General features: G+C 31.0%; 1 protein-coding gene across 1 annotated transcript; it reads right to left on the bottom strand.

Moving 5' to 3' along the window:
* Positions 1-16,224: 16,224 nt before the first annotated feature.
* LOC131152393 (uncharacterized) lies at positions 16,225-17,308 on the bottom strand. The gene has a single exon (XM_058104252.1). The coding sequence runs from the start codon at positions 17,017-17,019 to the stop codon at positions 16,483-16,485; it is 537 nt and encodes a 178-aa protein (XP_057960235.1). The 5' UTR covers positions 17,020-17,308; the 3' UTR covers positions 16,225-16,482.
* Between the last annotated feature and the right edge of the window lie 5,352 nt (positions 17,309-22,660).

Here is a 22,660-nt window from a genome sequence, read left to right as displayed (position 1 = left end):
CTAATTTAGTGGAAATGTGGTCACCATGTGTGACAACTTTCCATGCCTTCCAATCCATAAGTTTGTAAATAAATTATCATTCTTTGTTTCCAAAATGTATAGTTTACACCACAGAAAATAGGAGGTCTAGTTTAGGATTGTCCCTCCCCAAAAGGGGATACATTTAGGTGTGCCATAGAGATCTTTATATAGCTTCTAGTTAAGACTCTCTATAACTTCGCTCTAATACCAATTGAAAAGGAAGGGGTATTCCCAAGAGGGGGGTGAATTGGGATTTTAAAAATTCTTTTTAATTTTTTTTATTTATTCCTTCTTAACTTATTTTAAGTTTAGCAACAACTCAAGCAAAGTTGTTTTTAATTACAAGTTCAGCGAAAAATTAACTTTGCAAAACCTTTATGAATGTATATGCCAAGTTGAATATCTTATTCAACACCTCATCACAATCCAATTAACACGATAGATAAAGAATTCAACAATGCTTTCAAAGTTTCAGCACTTTTGTAACTCAAAGTAGAGTTTAATAATATTTGTTTGCTGATAAAGCCCTATATTTGTGTACCTATTTTCTTAATATGAAATACAATTCAAACTTTCAACACTCTTCCAAAAACTCAGACTTTAAATAAACTTTCAATTAATAAGTCTTGGGTGTTAATCAATCAACGTACTCCCTTTATGGTTTCTACATTTTTTTGATCAACCAACGTACTCCCTTTCAGTTTCCACAATCCCAAAATCAAATTAATCCTTGGTTTATTTAATTTCCAATCCATGTAGTTATTAAGAATAAAAAATTAAAATCCAACCACGCAGTTTATATGAATGGAAAATTAAATGAGAGTAGGGAAGAGAGTGAGATGAAAGTTTTTACAAGGTTCGGCCATACCCGCCTATGTCCCCACCTTAGGCTAAACCACCCAAGGATTCCACTATAACCACTTCTTTATGGGCTGGAGTAACCTTACAATCTCTCCTTCAATAGGTTAGAGCTTGCCTCTCCAAACGATACCCCACACTTGGTCCAATAACGATTCAAGCACCTAAACCATCTACAAAACAAGAACAAGTTTTTGTGTACAAAGACACTCTCAACAAGAGCTAATTAATAAACAATTAAGTACTAAATATACTTCAATTCAAAATAACAGTTGAAAGAATTTGAAGCCTTTAGAAGTATATCACAGTGAGCTTTTCTTTCTAGATTGAAAGAATTCAAAGTAGGCTCATAATTTTGTAAGAGATTCCCAACAAACCTCAGTAGAGAAATTCAGAAAGTAATTGCACAAGAGATCTTTCGAGAGTATTGAGAGTTTTGAGAGCAACAAAGCTTGATTGTTGTCATTGTTTGGTGTGTTTGAATCCTTAGCCTTGGAGGGTATTTATAGATGTTTAATTAATAGTATTTCATGCTCCCTAAGCGACTTGGAGTGTTTCTCAATTTTTTATAACGTTTAGAATATAAAAAATCAAATTTGGAAACTTCCCGTTATGTTTAAAATTTAAAATCTAGAAGAGTTAGTCGACTGGGAAATAGGAGTCAGTCGCCTGGATCCATTTAAAACATTGAGATTTTCAAAGTTAGAACAAGTCAGTTGACTGGGAACACATAAGTTAGTCGCCTGGGTCCTCTCAGGTTGTTTCAAAATCAGTTCAAATATTTATCAGTCAACTGGAAAAACCTTGTCAGTCGGCTGGAAAGACCAAACAATTGATTTTTTAATTTTGTTTCCAAATTCTTTTTACTCTTTTGTTTTCTCCAAAATAATTTAAGACTTTTGAAAAGTATTTCCGAGGTTTTTCAAAACATGGTCTCTAAGTCAATGAGATTCCTAATGAGCTTCAAATTCAATATAATCATCATTTGAATGAAGTATTTACATAGAAACTCTCTTAAGACTTTAAGACACATTCTAAACTTGGAGTCTTTATGCTTGTCCTTTGTTTAGTCCATACTGAAAAAACCTTGTCAGTCGCCTTGAAAAACCTTGTCAATCGCCTAGATAGGCCAAACAATTGATTTTTCAATTTTGTTTCCAAATTCTTTTTACTTTTTTGCTTTCCTCAAAATAATTTAAGACTTTTGAAAAGTATTTATGGGGTTTTTCAAAACATGGTCTCTAAATCAATGAGATTCCTAATGAGCTTCAAATTCAATTTAATCATTATTTGAATGAAGTACTTACATAGAAACTCTCTTAAGACTTAAAGACGCATTCTAAACTTGGAGTCTTTATGCTTGTCCTTTGTTTAGTCCATACTGAAAAAACTTTGTCAGTTGCCTGGAAAAACCTTGTCAGTCACCTAGACAGACCAAACAATTGATTTTTCAATTTTGTTTCCAAATTCTTTTTACTCTTTTGCTTTCCTCAAAATAATTTAATACTTTTGAAAAGTATTTCCGGGGTTTTTCAAAACATGGTCTCTAAGTGAATGAGATTCCTAATGAGTTTCAAATTCAATCTAATCGTCTTTTGAATGAAATATATACATAGAAACTCTCTTTAAGACTTTAAGATACATTCTAAACTTGGAGTTTTTATGTTTGTCCTTTGTTTAGTCCATCTTGTCTTTGAGTTTCAAATCCTCTAAGCTTTTAGCAAGTCCTCTTTTATACTCATATTCTTGTGATCTTCAAGCTTTCATATCTTTTTCACGGAGACTTGTAATGAGCTTTGCGTTCACTTGAATTTGAACTTTAATGACTTGATTCCTGAAATTTCATCACTTGTAACGAGACATGTTAAATGACATTTTATTTATTATCATTAAAATAAGATTAGTAAACCATGTTTGGCCAACATTTTTCATTTTGCTCATCCTTTCCTAAGTTCTATCCCATTTTCTTGGGCGCCAAACAGATTAGAAAACCCAAATCTACAATTCCTCTAGGGTTTTGCAGGCTACTAAACGAAAGAAGGGTCTCAAAATCTGGACGCTAGAGTTCAGATTGGTCAATATCTATATAGGTCTAGGGCCTTTTCTTGGATTTCTCTAGGCATTTCTCAGCCTTTTTTTTTAAATTTTTTTCCGAACAGATTCCCAGGAAACAAACTGGGTAAAGAAACTAATATGAACTGCGAATCTCACTTCGTTTCATTCTCTATTCAGAGCAATCATTTCTTAATTTTAAAGAACGAATCAACTAAAGTAAATTATCATGTGCAAATCAGCATACTATGGCCGTATGAATCCCAAGGAAATAAAATAAATAAATAAATAATCCAGTCTTCAGAATAACACGCCCTCAGACCTCAAGAGATGGGTTAACAGAGATTCAGGATAGAGAAAAGGGATATCGTCTCATCTGTGTGTGTAATATATATATATATATATATATATATATATATGTATAGAAATAGAAATAGAAAGTGAGAGAAAGAAAACCAGTCCATTAATTTTTCTGTACACATGCAAACCCCTCTCTGTATACGTATGAGCCTAAATTTTCCTAACAATTTTTCTCGCTCTTAGGTTAGCTATTTACAAGCTATGAAACTCAGGATCTCTCCTTTAATGTTGGGGATATGCCCATGATCTCCAGCCTGGGTTTCCTTCGACTTTCTTTTTTTAATTGTTTTCACTTAAAACCTACAATGATTGGAAGCTAAACCTCTCATGCATAATGCATCGTAAAATATTTATTTTATTTTTGAAGATTAAATTTTTTATAATTATTAATATTATTTAAATCATTATTATCATACTATCAATTGTTAGAGTGTTGGATGTAGAAAAAAATTAAAAGTTTTGGTCTTTTAAAAAACTCAAATTAAAATTTGATTAAAATCCTTAAAAAAGGTATTCAAAAGTCAGGCATATCTCAAAGGGTGCCAGAAATATGAACTACCTCAAATTATGACTCTTAACAAATTAACTCAAAGAATTTAGCCATAAAAAATTATCAAATTAATATCACCACAGTAATATTTATGCTAAGACAATAACAAATTGAAATTGGTTCGATTTAAAGAGATTTATTGTGTGTCAATTTCAGATTCATGGAAGCCAAATCAGAGTCGCTGATTAGGGACTGCTACTCTTACCTTTTATATGAAATTTTATTCTCTTTTGTTTTCATAATTTTGAAAGGTCCTTTCAAGTTTAACTTATTTAGATTTAGATATGATACAACGATGACTTGATTGAATATAATTTTAGAAAAAAAAAAATATTAATTTATACATAGAAAGAAATAATTTGTCACTTTAAGTGGAGACTATAGTCCACGCACGCGATAACGAGGCTCCACGGGGTGGAAGATAGCTATGATACGAAATTTCAAAGCATGAGGATATATCCAGTACACCCTAGGCCCACTCTTGATTTTATTTTTTCCCTTTTTTATTTTTTTAAATGTATATTTATTTTTGCTTTAAAACTTGTTTTATTTTTTACATTGGTAGATTTTCTAATAAGGTCATAACCCACAAACCATAACAAAGAAAAATATGAAAATTTTCTTTTGACATTGTAGAACAAAAATAAATATATTATTTTAACTCCAATTATATAATGTCGCGATATATAACAAGCTCGCTGATTTTTTCAATTGAAAGTACATAGTCACATGTCTTTGTTATTATGGGTTTACATTGGGAAAGGTTACATAGTCATAAAAGGGGAAAAAGATTATAAAAATAAATAAATAAATAAATAAACTTCTTTCATGATTTTTGAGTACTGATGGGCCATGTGAGGATATATATATATATATATATATATATATATATATATATATATATATATGTATGTATTTTTTAGATTAATCAGGGGATAATATCTCCAAAATTGTAAGTAAAAGTACTTGGCCACAATGGCTTTTCCATTGCATGTGAAAAGGCAATTATGGAGATGAAGTTATAATGAAGCTATTGGTGAGGGACGGAAATAAAATGTATGTAAAGTGCAATTATTATATAAAAGTAATAAATTATTTGCTTTCCTCCTATTACTTTATATTTTGTCTTTTGTGAAATCAAAATAACTCCATCAAATATATTAATTCTGACAGTTATGATGTGATTCCAAAAGGAAAGTGAATTGGGTCTTAAAAACTTTTAGTTAAATTCAATCTCGCCGATACACCACAAATCATATCTCATTCAAAATATAAGTTTGTATATAAAATGATTAAATAATGAATGCAAACATACACATGTAACATATCTAATTTAAATTGAATGTGTGTATGCAAAATAATTATAACAATAAAAAAACAAGCATACACGTATGAGAACTGAAGTGCTGAAAGGTAAACAAGATAGAGAGAGACACACACACGCAAGATTTGTTAGGTCGGCCAATCCGTCCTACGTCCTCGCCTTGGACCAACCACCCAAGGATTCCACTAAATGCTCACTTAACCGGGCAGAGCGACACTGTTTACACTTCTCCTTAGCTCACTTACGAGCGAAGCCAAACCGTTTCTCCTTATAGGGCAGAGTCTCCCTAGTTCACTTACTGAGCAGAACCAAATCGTTTCTCCTTACGGGGCGGAATCTCCTCAGCTCAATTTACCACGCTGAGCCAAACTAGTTCCTCCTTACAGGGCGGAACCTCCCTAGTTCACTTACCCGGTAGAACCAAACCGTTTCTCCTTATGAGGCGGAGTCTCCCCAACTCACCTAACTGAGCTTGAGCCACACCGGTATTCAAATATGAGATTTTTCGTACAAAATGAATGATTCTCAAAACAAGCAGAGATGTATAATATGAAACTCTATATGCACTCTCAAATGATTTAAGAATGAAGCTCAGTAAAGTTTGGTTTTCTCTCAAAAATATTTTTCTATTAAGAACATGAGAGTATGTAAAATGATTTTTCTTTCAAAAAGACCTTTAGAAATAATTAACAAGTCTTCCAAGAAAATATATATTTGAATATATTGTGATGCCCCAATTTTTCATACCATTTTTTTTCAATAAATAATAAATATCTATCCATAACCCACCACGTCACAACTTTGATACCATATCAACACAACTTGACCAGAAGTGGGATACCGGGTAATCAGCCCATCATATAAATACATACCTAACAACAGAAGTTCATATATACATACCATCCATAATACAAATAACTAAAGTACTAAACTTCTATATACATCCCCAGAAGTCTATAGCATACCCTAAGTGATTACACAAACACATCCCCAACACAAAACACTAACGTTTGTATATCAGGCTACTGGCTCCCCTCTATCTCGGAGCACTATTTCCTAGACTGTTACGGTTCCCTGAAATACTTAAATATTTGGGTGAGACAACTCTCAGTAAGACAGAATAAATTATTCATAGTGTGTGGCAGTATGAGTTCAATTATATCATATCACATTTCATTTTAATAAATATAACAGTTGGGAGAAAATATATATAGATATGTACTCATAATCATATATGTGTGTAAAACATATTTTCAAAGCTCTCTTATTATTTTCATAATCATATACATACTTTCTCATTTCTCAAAATCATATTCACATTTTCTTTCATAAACTTTTCTTTCTCATAGTCATATTTCAATAGCTTTCATAAGATTTTCTTTCTTATTCTCATTTTCACATTCCAGCTCATGGGTATCCTTATATAAATATCTCAACGTGTCTGTAACCCATGGCTACTCATCATCATATCTGTAATGAGTAATCATAATCCAGCACATGAGTTTCCGCCAATATAAAATCCACAATGTGTCTGTAACTCATAGCTTCCCTGAGGATAACCCCATCTCATCGCATGCTTCCCCCAATGATTGGGTTGTGCGACCCGAAACTTGGACCTAACCACGGTTGGCCTACCCGGTTAGATCAAGGGGGAATGTGTTTGTAGTATGAATGACCTACCCAATCCTAGTTCGGACACCATGAGGGCATAACAACCGTTCATAGGCCCATTTGACTGTCTCACCACACTTTCCACGACACCATATGGTTGCACTATCACCTCACTAGTAATGGTGTCGTGCTCTCAATCAACAACAATCCATTAGGGTACTCATTTCCACATTTCTGTATTCACATTTTGATATTCTCACTTCAGTATTCACAATTAGTAATCACAATTCAGTATTCACAATTCAGTATTCACATTCGATATTTACAATTCAGTATTCACATTTCATCTCATCACATCAGTAGTATTCTCATCATTTTCTGTTTCATTCTCTTCATAATAAATATCTCATTTCTCGTATTTCAACATTTCTTAGTAAAAACATATCAATACCACATTTCATTATTTCCCATTAAATTGCACATCTATATATATATATATATATATATATATATATATATATATATATATATCACAATTCTTCGTTTTTCCATAAGATCATTATGTATGCCACTTTTCATCATTTTCATATAAAAATCTCATTTCATTTCAATTATGTATACAAAACATAATTAAATTCCCATAACTTCATTTATGTATAAAACAATTCAGTATATATATAATTCATAATCTCATTTTCCTCAGCATAAACCATATTTCCCAATTTCATTTACATTCCTAGTATAAGCTTGTTATATCATATTTCTCATGCCACACAAATTTCCATCTAATATTTATAATATAATAACCAAAGGCAAAATATCATATTTTATTTTCACATACTTTAGATCAACAAATTTTTTTTCCCAAAAATAGCTGTTATAATTTATTCCCCTTACCTGACTTACTAAGAGGTCCGTAAAAACCCAAATCCTAAGCTCGCGGCGTTCGAAACTTAAAACCCTGAAATTCACATTTTCCCAAATCAATCCACTCATTTCCAAGACTATTTCGTATTTAGCACTTCCTAAACTCTATATACTCCAAATAAACACTTCAACTCTAAAATACCTTATTTATCTTGATTTTGGAGTGGTGCCCAAGGAGTCCAAATCAACAACCTGCTCCAATTAAGTTGTAAATAATCTTCCCTAAATCATTATGGTGGTTCCTAATCATCGAATTGGGGAATAATGGGACCGAAAATGAAGAGAGAAGGTGGAGAAACTGAACCTAGAGAGAGAGAGAGAGAGAGAAAGAGAGAGAGAGAGAGGAGTGAGAAATGATTTTCTCACTGAAATTCCAATTTCAGCATATTTATATACCATTGGCCACATGGCTTTGTCGACGAAACACGTGTACTTGTCAACAAACTGTAGAAAAGTGTTCGTTGACAAAGGTAATGAGTTCATCAACGAACCCTTAATAGCCTGAAATTCTCCGCTCTTGGTATCTCCTCATCGACGAGACACATGTATTTCGTCAATGAGACCTATAAGGACATTCATCGATGAAGACCATGTGTTCGTCGACGAATCCTACTGATGCCCCTTTTTCTCCTTATTTTCTTTCTCTTTCTTTTCTTTTCTTTTCCTTTACTATTTTTCATAAATAAATTTTTTAGGTCTCTACATTCTCCACTCCTTATAAAATTTCATCCTCGAAATTGGTATTCATCACATTTTCATCCTTAAAGAAAACATCTCAATTTTATTAATTACCCTCACTTATGGCGGAGGAATACTGTGGTTACAGAAAAAGGGTTCTAGGAGATTACAATCACGTATATCTAAAGAAAACTCCCCCAAAACCATTCATAATCAAAATCAAAATACTACCTATCATATACTATAAAAATTAAAATACATACCTTATTATTCCCTTTTTTTTTGTTAGTTCAACCCTAGGTCCCACCGAACAAGTGTGGGTATCTTTAGCGCATCTGTTCCTCTAATTCCATGAAACTTCCTCTGCTGCATGATTGCGACATAACACTTTTACCAGTGGAATCCTCTTTGTATGCAGCTCTTGTTCCTTCCAGTCTAAAATCTGCACTGGCATCTCTTTATAAGATAAGGCATCATCAAACTCCATTGCCTCATAACTGATCACATAGGAGGGATCTTGGACGCATTTCCTTAATATGGAAACATGAAATACGTCATGGATTCTAGATAAAACTGGTGATAACGCCAACCTGTAGGCAACTGGACCAAATCTTTCAAAAATATCGAAAGGTCCAATATACCTAGGGCTCGGTTTATCTTTCCCCCCCAAATCTCATAACTCCTTTTATTGGTGCCATTTTCAGAAATACATGATCTTCTGCGTCAAACTCCAACTCTCGCCAGCAAGTATTTGCATAACTCTTCTGCTGACTCTGTGTTGTTCTAATCCTGTCTCTAATGAGTCTGATTTTATCGTGAGTTGCTGTATCACCTTTTGGATTCAAATTTATATCTAGGGTTGATAACAAAATCTTTATTGTGTTTGTGAAAGAATTGTTGAATATTAATTTACATTCTTCACAAGATTTTCAAATTCATAACCACAGGGCTTATATAAACAAACAAACTATCTCAACATCTTATATTACCAAAGTGTTGAATACTTTATATCTTGGTTTGGTTGTTTGTTGTTTAACTTGTACTTGACAACTAAATTGATTGTTTGGCTTGAAGATTGTGTTTAATTGATTGGTTGTTTAATTGTGTTATTAATTGGATAAAAGAACTAAGTTTTTGATTGATTAAAGAATTAAACAAACAAGTTAAGAATTGGTTAAAAGAAATAAAAGAAGTTTAAGGTATCTTAAAAGGAATTAAAAAAAAATTTTAGAATCCAATTCACACCCCCTCTTGGGAAGCTATTCCAAATTTCAGATCGGTGTGCTTCCTCCAGAATAACTTTCTTAATCTCAGTGTCAACAGGTACACATAGCCTGATATGGAACCTCAAGGCTCCATCATCTAAAATACTGAAATTTGCCTCTTGACCATCCTGTATTTTATCTATAACCTCTACTAACTCTACATCACTCCTCTTAGCCATTTTAATTCTTTCCTGTAGGGTTGGCTATAACACCAGATTGGCAATAAATGCCTGATGATCGCTCTCTATAAGTTCCATACCGAACCTTTCTAAATCCATCTGGATCGGATGCTGCATCACCACTGCAGATACTGATGCTTCCACTGATTTCTGATTCAAAGCATCAGCTACTACATTAGCGTTTCTCAGGTGGTAACTGATGATGTAGTCGTAATCTTTTATTAGCTCCAGTCATCTCCTCTATCACATGTTTAATTATTTTTATGTGAAGAAGTATTTTAAATTCTTATGATTAACGAAAATCTCACACCTGAACGTTCTTGGTATTGACATAAATTTAAGATAAAATTTCACAATGTTCATGTTGAACACTTTATAAGATAAGAAGTTATGGATTGAGAAAAACGCCCATCAATGAGATGGAAGAAACATGAAGGGAATTTTTCTACTACAGACACCTTTTGGTATTTTGGCCATAACGCTTTATATACTACTCCAATTTGGATGTTCTTAGTGTCAACAAAAAACTAAGAGAAAATCCCACAACTTTCATGTTGAACACTTTTTAATATGAGAACGTATTGATTGAGAAAATCACTCATTTCTACTGTTTAGTTGACTGGCCAATTGATCGGTCCCTTGGTAAAAATTAGTTTTTACCTTCTTTTAACTTTAAAACCATTTTAAACCTTTTGGTATAAGTTTGAATTTGAATAAAAAAGTTTTTCATGAAAGATCGTGGTTCCTAAGGTCAATCTAAGGTTAGGTAGAGTTTCAATTTAAATCAAATGATATGTATGCACAATTGAAACCTAATTTACTATTACAACTTAAAAACAAAAAAAATCTTCATGCTTTACTCCTTTACAATCCCATGGAATACGCTAATTGGTGTGTTAGTTTAGGTACTCTTTACGGCTTCCATTTTGCATCTGTCACTTGTGCTTACAGACATATAAACATGTTCACACTCAATTCACAAGTGAGATGTTGTCGTTTGACATAATCAAAATAGGAATCAGAGTTAAAAAGTCAACAAATTCTATCCTTCTGGAGTCCACTAATAATAATTTTATACATACACAAGCACATATAATTTATTAGAGGTAAGTATAATAAAAATATAATATTAAATATAGTTATCAAATCTTATGTGTTCAGGTCTAGAAAGTATTGTTTGAAACTATTTTAAGTAGAAGTATTTTTTTAAAAAAAATAAATATTAAATTTAATAACTATTAATAATAAGTATTGAACTAAAAAAATGTTCAAAATTATAAATGGTATTTGGTTGTAATTAAAATAAGTGATACTTGGATAATTACTTTTATTATAATGTACTATGTAATTTTTTTAACAATTTCATAAATAACTATTTTAATTATTTAAAATTAAATTTTAAAATTTTACTATTAAAAATAATATCAAATTATTACTTTTAATTAATAATAATCTTGTTATTTATGCATATTTATATCATATTACTATCATATTAATTATGATAAAAGTAATGTTGTTAATTAAATTTAAAATTTTGATTTATTTAATATTAATTTAAATTAATAAATAGTTCTTGTTCGATCCATAATTGAATTATAATAACTAAAATGTATTTTTAGGTATATCTAAACTAAAAATATTAATATTTTTATAATTAAAAAGTTAAATGATGATTACATTAATTTTTTAATTAAAATTTAAATATTTCCATTAACTAAAATAATATAATATTATTTATTAATTAACAATAATCTTGTTATTAATGTATGACATATGATTGTCACATCAATTTATGTGAAAAATAGCATTAATAACTAAATTAAAATTTTTAGTTTATGTAATGTTAATTAAAATTTATAGATGGTTCGTTGTATTTATTTCAGAATTTAATTATATATTTTTAATAATTAGTAGGTTATAATACATAATTAAATAATATACAATTAATTTTAAATTAATTGTCTAATTAATAATTATGTTAACTATTATTTTTAATTAGTATTGAAATATTTTTATTAAGTAAAAATAATATAATATTATTTTTTATTAACAACAGTATTATTCTTAATTTATATTTATAACATATGACTATCATATTAATTTATATTAAAATAATAGTATTGATTAAATTAATATTTATTATTTTTAACATAATTTAAATTAGTAGATAGTTCTTCTTCTTCATTCTATAATTGAATTATGTTTCAATAATAATTAATATATTATAATTTTAACACATAATAAAATAATATATAATTATCTTCTAATGCAATTTTTAAATTATAAAATATTCACTTAGCACTTGTTTGGGAGCACTTAAAAAAAGCGTTTATAACACTTACTGTAATAAACTGAAAAAAAAAATTTTAAAAAATAATTAATTAAAATTATTGATTAATTAATTGGTTAAACAATATTAAATTAATGTATTAAATAAACAAATAAAAATAAATAGTATGAAAAAAAATAATTATTAATTAATTAATGAATTAATTAAATGTTATTAAATAAATAAATAAATAGTAAAAAAAAATGGAATAAAGATATATATGTAAGCTTAACATAGGTATATATATATATATATATATATATATATATAAGTTAAAGTATAAGTTATATATATATATAAAGTAAAAGTAATATATATATATATATATATATATGTAAAGAAAAAGAAAAAGAAAAAGAAAGAAGAAGAAGGTTAAAGAAACTTACCTGTCTGCATCTCAGGCTCTCTACATCTCTCTATTTTCTCTCTGTAATCTCTCAGCTTCTCTCACGTCCCCGCCTCTCGCCTTCGTTCTCCTCCTTTCTCTCCTCAATTTCGTCAGCCTAACGAACGCCAATCAGAAAACGGAACGTGCCATTGGATTTCTAGCTCCGCCACTGACATTTCTACTGAAACAGATTTTTCATAGGAACGACTTAGACACTGCTCTGGGGAAAGGTAATTTTTTCTCAATTTCTCAATTTCTGATTAAATCTACTATTAAAACGACGATCAGGCATCACCACCGGGTCCTAATCGTCGTTGTCGTCATTTTGTTGTAAGTAACTTTTCAATTGGGATTTTTTAGGCCCTACTCCAAAGCAAGAGTAGGATTTAGGAAATTTGGCAATTTGGCTAAATTTAAGGGTATATTTATTTATTTAGGAATTATAACCCTAGGAAATATTTAAATAATATTTTATTCAGGAATAATTTATTGGAGTTAGGAATTTTTTATTCAGGGTCCGGGTGAGCCCCGCAGGTATTTTTCGGAGTCCCTATTGGCGTAGTTCAAGAAACCAGGTGAGGGAAAAAATATATATTAAATCAAAATTTTTATGAATTTAATGAAAAAATAAATTGTGTTATATATACGTGTATATATTTTAGTATGGGTAAAATGCCAACTATTTAAATTATATTTTTTTCGAGTTTAGGACTGTTTATTAGATATGTATATGTAAAAATGAACGGATGAAAGTGGAAAAATATTTTCAGTGTAATTATGTAAAAAATGAAAGGTATTTTTAGTATATAAACATTAAATGTTAGTTGACTTATTTTACAGGAAGTGTATGAATTTTATTGTTAAATTGTGTGGCATGAGATTTTGTGCAAATATATGTTAAATGTATGAGATGTATGTTAAATAAGTAAAGTAATGAAAATAAAATATGATATGGACAATGTTGCCTGTATATGTTAAATGCAACCATGTAAATGTAAGACAATTGAAAGGCAGTCATGTTAGCAGATCTAGCACACTTCTGTGTAGACTAACTGATAACAACTAAAAGGAACTGTGTTAGCAGATCTAGCACGTTTCTACGTAGATTAACTGATGATGGCTAAAGACCAGTTGTAGTACAAAGTAATGAAATGAAATGTTATGCAATAAAATGACGATGAAATGATAATGAAATGAAATGAGAAAGGTAAATGATGTAAATGGAAAAGAGTCACTTAAAGTGAAATGAAATGTAAAGTTAAGTTATGAACAGGAATGAACGTGCATGAATGTATAATGACATAACAGAATAATGTATTATGATAATAGAAGTATGTATATATATAGAACATGTTACGATTGGGCGAGACATACTCTTCGCCTGAGGGCTTACTGAGTAATGCGAGTGCATTAGTAGCTTCAGATGTAGCAGTAGCTGCATAACATACTCGGGCAGAGGGAACCTACTTGTATGGGCGGGTAGGATTCTCTATTCTTAGGGCCTTTGTCGGTAAACTATTCTTGAACTGTGTGAGTACGAGATTAATCTATCACTTGAAAGCTTACTGAGTAAGGTGAGTGCTCTGATATGTTTTAATTGTGACCTTAGGGTTACCTAAGTATCAAAGCAGAGGGGTGCTACTTGTATGGGCGGGTAATCACCCTTATCCTTGGGTAATCTCATGGGTAAACCTTTGCATGTGGTTGTTAGGTTCGGAAAATGACTTTCAATATTATGTTAATGATTTGCAAATATTATAAAATGATATATATAATCTCGTGATGGCCACACGTTGAGTTTAATATATTGTTTCTTCCCTTACTGAGATGTGTCTCACTCGAATATGAATTCATTTTTTTTTTTTTTTTCAGGATTTCTCAGAATCGAACTTTGAGAGCTTGAGATTTTATAACATTTTTGGAAGATATAAGAAAAAGGGCATATTTTTATGTTAATTTTGATATGTATATTTTATGTTTTAAGTTTTATAAGATATAGATGGTTGTGAAACATACTGGTATTAGTGGATAATGTTTTGGAGACATGTATATATTTGAATACTAGTGGATGATTAATTTATTATGGTTGGTAGTTAGAATTAGTAAACTCTAGTATTATGTTATATGGAGATTATGATTATGTTTTCCGCTGCATATATTATGGATTATGGATTATCAGGAATTTTATCAGGTATAACGCGCTGGACCCGGGATTAAGGGTTCGGGGCGTTTCACTTACACTTAGAATAAGCACTTAGAAAAAATGGCATTTGATTTTGTATTACAATCAATATGTTATAAATATACAATAATAAAAAAACAATTGTTAATTGATAAATAACATTATATTATTTTAGTTGATAGAAAATATTAAAATTTAAATTATAAAACTAATATAATTATCGTTTAAAATTTTAATTATAAAAAAAATTTATCATTTTATTTAAAATATATTTAAAATCACGTATTAGTTATTATAATTCAATTTCATATTGAACAAGAACTATTTATTAACTTAAATTAGGATTAAATAAATTAAAATTTTAGATTTAATTAATAATATTATTTTTATCATAATTCAATATGATAGTAATATGTTATAAATATACGTTAATAATAAGATTATTATTTTTTAAAAATGATAATTGTACATTATTTTTTAATAGAAGATGATTAAATTTTAATTATAAATAATTAAATTAATTATTAATAAAAAAATAATTAAAATTTTTAATATTTATAATTTTAAAATACATTTAAAAATTATCATATAATAATATCCTATCATAAAGTAAGTATCCAAATCCTAATTATTTTAAACATGACTAAACACCACTGATAACTTTTAGCATTTTCCCACTTTAGCACTTATTCAAATTCACTATGGCAAAGATTTGCACCTTTCACCTTTTATGACATACTGCAAAGAAATTTAAAACTTCAATAAAAAAAAAAAAATGTAAATCTAATAGAATTACTATGAAAATATTTAATACTCTATTTTGAGAAAGGTTTTATTTCTTCTATCCTTTGTGGAAAAAGAAAAATTTTCAGCCCACGAAAGGACCATGGTCCTCCCATGAAGAAGCCCCATCATACAATGAAAATATCAAAAATAATATCTCACATGCCAAGACTCGTATAAAATCCGATGGAACCACTAGAAAGTGTTTTCAATTGATGTAAATACTTGATGGGAGAACTTAATTTCTTCTCTCTTTCATCATGCTGTCATCTCACTTAAATTACAACTCGTTGTAAGGCACTAAAAATTGTAAGGCACTTTGTACTTTGTAGTCCTACACTCTAAAATTATGTCAAATAATAAATGTTATTAAATGTATTTAAATTTTATGTTGAATTATGTGTGTCATATAAAATGTATCTAGTTTATCTTTTAAATTATATATTAAGTTAAATAATTTATGATTCTAAAGAACAAGTCATGTACTGGGTAGTAGCTAGTTGCATAATAAAAAAAAAACAGTAATCTGTAATCATGATTCCAATGTTGCATAAGTTTGGGGACTTCAAAATCGGCATTCCCTTAAACAAATTTGGAGAATTTTTGGATTCAGCGCAAAAATTCGCCAAGAAAAAATAAAAACAAACAAGCATACATACATACATATATTCAATATATATATATATATATATATATATATATATATGTTCATTGAGATTGATCTTAATGTTAGGGTCATATCTAAATTTCTTTGAATAATTTGTACATACTTTATCAGCATCTAATATTTTGAAAAAGAATAGAGCATAGAACACAGAGGTGAAATTTTGAATCTCGACCCCCCTTCACATATACCCTTCTTCAACAAAATCAATCAGGACCCCTTTTCGAAATCTGTTAAAACCCCGTAAGAATTTTTCTTCGAGAGAAAAGAAAACCAAAAGGAAGAAGAATTCATTGATTATGCTCAAATTTTCATCTCGCTATTGTATGTTCTTCAGCTATGGTCTCCAACAATGGTCTCTTTGCTCTGCCTATGGACACCCTGTGCTTCAGCTCCAGCGCCGATAACTGGTCTTCGATGTCCTCCAAATTAAGCTTTGGCAGAGGCTTCTCATTTTCCTGCTGCTCATCGGCCGGCGGCGGAACACTCTCGGACTCCGGCAGGATCCTCACCATCCCGCTCGATGCGCGTTTGGCGACGGAGTTGGAGGCCCGGAACAGGGCGCCCTTATCGGCGGTGGTGACGAAAGAATTCAGCCTATTCATGGGGAACATGACGTAGACGTTGGCCGCCTCGAGGTCGTCGTCGGCGTTGAGGGCCGAAAACCGCTGGCCAACGCGGAGGGACTGAGAGTTCACGAGGAAGAAATTGGGAGTCTCGAGCATGAGCTCCGCCGCCTTGGCGGGCCCATCCAGTCGCCGGATTTCGCCGCCTGGGAAGACCACCTTGGGCGACCGACAGTGCTTGCCGGATTGGGCAGATAAGGTGCAAGATAAGTAGTTTCCCATGGCGGAGAGGAAAATAGAAAGAGAGGAAAATAGAAAACGAATGAATGGAGAATTGGAGGTGGGCTGCAGGATAGACTTGAAACCTCGAAATATATAAATGGAAAAAAAACGCCTAGTAAAGAAGGAAAGCGGAAATGCGATTCCGAGCCAGTTGTAGATGGGTTGACAACGCGCGGGGTTGAGAAGTCCGCGTTTGGGAAAAATAATTGGGACGGAAATTGTATAAGAAATGGAATTGGAACTTTAACCTAAAAACAAAAGAGAGAAAGCAAGTAGGCAAGTAGGAAATGGGAATGGAAATTCATTCCCAGGTTGCCAGGAATCACAAGGAACTCTCATGCGTGTGGGTTCCACTCCCGCAATTCCCACTCAATTCCCACTCAATTCCAGTTCTTTGTCCCCACAGGAATTTTCTAATGGGATATTACCAGTTCCAATTTGGAGGATCCCAGTTTTCGCGACAGTTTTTTTTGTAGCCTATCAATTTGAGACGGTCCAAAAAATTGAGTCAGTTTTTTTAAATTTAGTATTTTTAGGGGATAATAGGAATTGGGAAAATAATTAGAGGTACAAAGATTTTTCAAAATTGTAATTCTTTTATGAAATTATTTGAGCGGTAATGATTTGTAAATGTTATAGTTATAACATAATCTATAAAATAGGGTGCATTTTAGGAAAAAAAAAAAACGAAGGAAGAGAATAAAGATTTAAAACCATTCTAATTCTCTTATTTAACATGTATAAATTCCATTAGTTAGAAGTCTATGGTTGTCAAGACATTGTCATGTTATCTTATATCAAAGGATGAGACATGTTGTTGTTTTTTTTTTTTTTTTATTCCCAAATGTCAAAATATGTCCACATTAGTTATTTATTTATTTTTTAAATTGAGAGCTTCATAAGTCTACACTATACAAGGCGAGTAACGTGTACCATTTATATCATTTTTCATAATTCATAGGCCACATATAAGTACAACTTAAAATGTTCAATATAAAAGTATTATTAGGTTTTCAATAACTACACAGCCCATATCAATTGCAAATTTTATGTATCTTTTTTAGAAATGAAAATAAACTAACTAGAGTTAATAGAAATCAAATTAATATCAACTGTTTTGTGGAGAAATAGTAACAAAAATGTATTTTTTATGTTATAGTAACTATACATAGTGTTGCATTGTCATTAAGGCTAATAGGCGTTAGGCTAGCTCCCTCATCTTGTTTTTCGGAAATGGACAAGAATAGCCGAAAACATGAGTTTGATTTTCATTTTTCCACCCTTCTTGTATATTCATACGCCACGAAAAAATAATATAGTGCATGTTTACTATTTGTTATCTTTCTTGATTTGATTTAATTTGACAATACTTTAATTACTCTTCAGGAAAGGTTAATTTAAATATGTTCTAGTTAGTTATCAAGTTGGACCATAAAAAATTCTCTTCTCAAATTTTAATTCTTTTTTGATTAATAGTTACTTATTTGAATCGAATATTTTTTAGAATCACACAAAATTAAAAAATTTGATTGATAGTCCAAAATATAATAGGTTCCTATCATGAATGATTTGATTATTCATGACAAGCATAATGTTGGGGATGTGACTTATATTTGACATGCATCGGAGAACGCATAGTGATGCAAAGAATAAGGAGACTAGTTGCAATATCAACCCGTTGATGGTGTGAGAGACGGTTTGCTCTCGGTATCAAACCTTCAATGGTTTCAGTTTGCAGCAAGAACAATCTCGACATCAAACCGTTGATGATTTCCCCAAAACCATCGACGGTTTTATTTGATGCAACTCACAAAATTTGAATTGGAGATCAGTAGATTGAGAGATTTTGAAGGATTTTACTTTGAGGGATCGCTATAGAAGTGTTTTAGATTTACTCTAAGTCTTTTGTAAGCATAGGGTTTGTTTACATACTATATTTTGCGACCCTAGTTTGATAAGCTTTTATAAGCTTCACATTGTGATGGTGAAAATTCAGTCACTGCTCCCGTGGACGTAGGCAAATTTCTGAACCACATAAATTCTTGTGTCTTTGATTATTGATTTTGTTTATTATCTTTGTAAGTGTTTGTTTGTTCCGCATATTCATCATCAAGTGCTTGCATTGCTTCTTCCAATTTCAATTGTGTGTTCTTCGCTGCACATTTGCATCATGATGGGGATCAACATGCTTTAACCATTTCCTTTGTAGATATGGTGACACGTGGACGACCTCCCGATGTCCACTATTGTTCATAACTGTTTTGTAGGTACACATGAGATTATTTGAAGATCATACTTGAAGATCATCTACTTCTTGTGATGGAAGACATTTTTTGAAGACTTTGTTATTATGGTAGATTTATGTCTTGTTTGGATATTTTATTTCAAGATTATTAGGTGCATGAAGACCCAAGTAAAGTGTTGACGCAAGATCCACCTCAAGACCCATGAGGGCCCCACACGATATGTGGGTCCCACACGATTTGTGGGCCCCACATGGTTTTGGCCTCCTTTTTGGCATATGTGTCCAATTTTAATTGTAATAACTCTAAGACAACTAAGCATAAGCATGTGTGTCTAATAAGTTGGAAAGTATTAAATGTGTTAGTATTTAGTGTTAGTGTTTAATGTGTTTGTCTTCCATGCTTGTGTGGGAATTGTAAGCTTATTTAATGTCTTGTCCCCCCATGCTAGCTTTATGACTTTATCATTGTAAGAACTAAGACATTAGTCTATGTTTTAAATATTGAAAAGAATTCCATTGTTGAAACTTAAAAACTTTGTCTAATATCTTGATTGTGTAGTATGAGGCTACGACGTTCTCTCCGGATATCAAGTGGTGAGTGACCACTTTATCCATCGATACCATCACCCCCTCCTCCCTCTCACCCACACGGCTTGTGATGACCCAAAAATATATATACGATTAAAGCACAATAATGATAAAATAATAAAAATGGTCATTAAGTTAATATTAATACAGAAGTTTTTTTTTTTGTAGGATCCTTATTCCATGTTTGATGCCTAAAAAAGACCTTATCTTAGCGAGTACTTAGAGACCATTGAGGCTCAGTCGCTCCCTGGAGGTCGGCCTAGTCAAAATAAAATTTCATAAGATAAACAGGGTAGACACTGTTTATATACGTAAATAAATACATAAAATAATATTTTGATTGACATAATTTGTAGAAATATATGATAAAATAATAATAATATAAGTATCCTATGAGGGGCCGGCAATACTGTGCGAGGCCCACATGAGTCCCGAAGCCGTGTGGAGGTTTACACGAGTCTCGAAACTGTGTAGGGCTCATAAAATCGTATGAGAATTATTGGAGTTACGTAGGATCCATTTGGGTCTCGAAGTTGTGTGGGGCCCATAAGCCCATATGGGGCCCACGTGAGTTTTCAAAATTCAAATTTAATTCTTGTTCAAAAATAAATAATAAAATCAATAAATACTAAAAATAGTTTAAAAGTTATAACAATGATAATAATAATGATAATACTGATTAAGAAAAATAATAAAATAATTAATTAACTAATTGATTAATTAATTAGGTAAGTAATTAATTAAAAATTTATTTAATGGGAATGGTGGCAAGCACTCGCACATGGGCTCCATCCCCATCTCATACTCAACCCATACCTTGCCCATTCCTTGTCTATTCTTTAATTTTTAAAAAAATTATAATTTCACCTATCTCCCCACACTTTTATAAATTCTATTTCTTCCCCAAAATTTTCCTATAAATAGGAAACTCTCAACCTTCATTTTTCACAACAATTTTTCCAAGGAAGAGAAGAATTGATGAGTGAAAGAATTTGTGATGGAGAGAGAATTTTTAAGTAAGTTCTCACTCACCCACTCTTTTCGATCTTATTTCTTAGAGATAGTTATTGTGTTCATAGCACAAAGTGAAAGAAGAAGGTAAGTAAATTTGATTATATTAGTTTTTTTTTTATATTTAAAATTCATACCCGAGTTTATTTTGTAAGTAAATTTCAATTATGTTAGTTAGTTCCATAAAATTTCCATGAGTTTAATTTTACGTATATTTAATTATACCAGTTCTATCTTTAATATACTTGCATTTATTTTTGGGTTAAGAAATATTCTAATCCCATCGGGTAAATTTTCAGCATTTCTTTCTATTAAAAAAAAAATTATATATATTTTTAACACAAAAATTGTGTGGTATGAGTTTATTTTTACGTTGCATTTTTTATGAAAATATGAGTAAAGATGAGATTTTCACGATATTATTTTAAATTGTATAAATTATAATAAGATGATTTTAAAACCCCTTATGGCAATGAAAGTTTAAAGTTACAGATGCTCGATACCGCAACTTAAAGTTTATACAGATTAGAGTGCACCCACACTGTTTACAGAGTGGTTATTTATATTAGTGGATTTATTCTGAGTGCACACTTGGTTCTGGACCAGGACTTAATAAAGAAAATCTCACTTAATGTTTATGTACGTTGATTTAGTTTGGTCGGCCAGCCAGCTAAGTCCAGTCTTCAGACCGCACAACCCAATCATGGGGGTAAACATGAATTATGGCAAACAGGCCTAAGGGTGGTTTTTACAATATATGTTTATACATATTTAATTACGTGTATAGAGTTATTAATGAGTTGAAGGAAAAGTATAAGTTTATATGAAAAGGGTCATTCTTGTGCCTAAATGACGATTTAAAGGAAACGTATAAGGAAAAGTATATGTATGTATATAGTTAAATATTTTTATAGTTCTAAAGTTAAAAGTTTAATTTAACGGTCACAGTATATGGTTATTAAATTTTACTATTATAGTTGATGGTAAAAGTTTTATGCAGAAATTTTTAGATTTACATTTATTTTAGAAGAAAATTTGAAATTATAGTATTAAATATTATTTTACAAAATTTTTAAAAGCTCATTTTGGTCACACACTAATAATAATCTTATTTACTTACTGAGCGTCGTCTCACTCCAATCATATTTTTATTTCAGATAACTCTGAAGGGCATATCGGAAATCAGGCTTAGCAAGCATGCGGGTGGGGATAGAAAAAAATAAAGATTGATTAGAAATATTAGTATGATGCCAGATATTTATGCTTGTGTAATTTTTCTTGTTTTGAAATAAATGATTGTAATATGGATAATTAGCGCACTGGTTTAATAATAATTGAGTTTATTTGCTTCCGCTGTAAATCAATAGTAAAAAGTAAATATCACAGACCCTTCGGGGTTGGGGTATTACACGACCACCCCTCTAAAACACCCACACGGCCACCCCCATTATACACCCACACGGCCACGTCCCCTACACCCCATAACTACTTTTATATTGGTGTTTCAAAGCTTGTTCGAAGGACTTACGACGTGGTCTAAATTCGTGTTGAACAATGTCAAGTCATCCAATGAATCTCTTGGTAAATTTGGTACTTGTTTTGAACCTTTGCTTTATACTGTGTAAGCCTTTTCTTGAAGCTTGAAATTCCATATTTGATAAGCTAGTTGAATCATTAGATTTCAATATTGTCACTTGCTAGCTAATATCAATTGTAAGAGTATTAGTTTGTTAACTTAGAACTTACAATCTTGACTTTGAAATTAACATTTTTCCATTTAAATCTTGATTCCTTGAC

This window comes from Malania oleifera, chromosome 1 (assembly GCF_029873635.1).
Source record: "Malania oleifera isolate guangnan ecotype guangnan chromosome 1, ASM2987363v1, whole genome shotgun sequence".
Taxonomy (NCBI): Eukaryota; Viridiplantae; Streptophyta; class Magnoliopsida; order Santalales; family Ximeniaceae; genus Malania; species Malania oleifera.
Note: the sequence above shows the minus strand (reverse complement) of the source record. Positions and strands in the feature narration are given on the sequence as shown.

Coding starts and splice junctions, on each gene's coding strand:
- LOC131152393 (XM_058104252.1), bottom strand. CDS start 17,019: ATGGGAAACTACTTATCTTGCACCTTATCTGCCCAATCCGGCAAGCAC.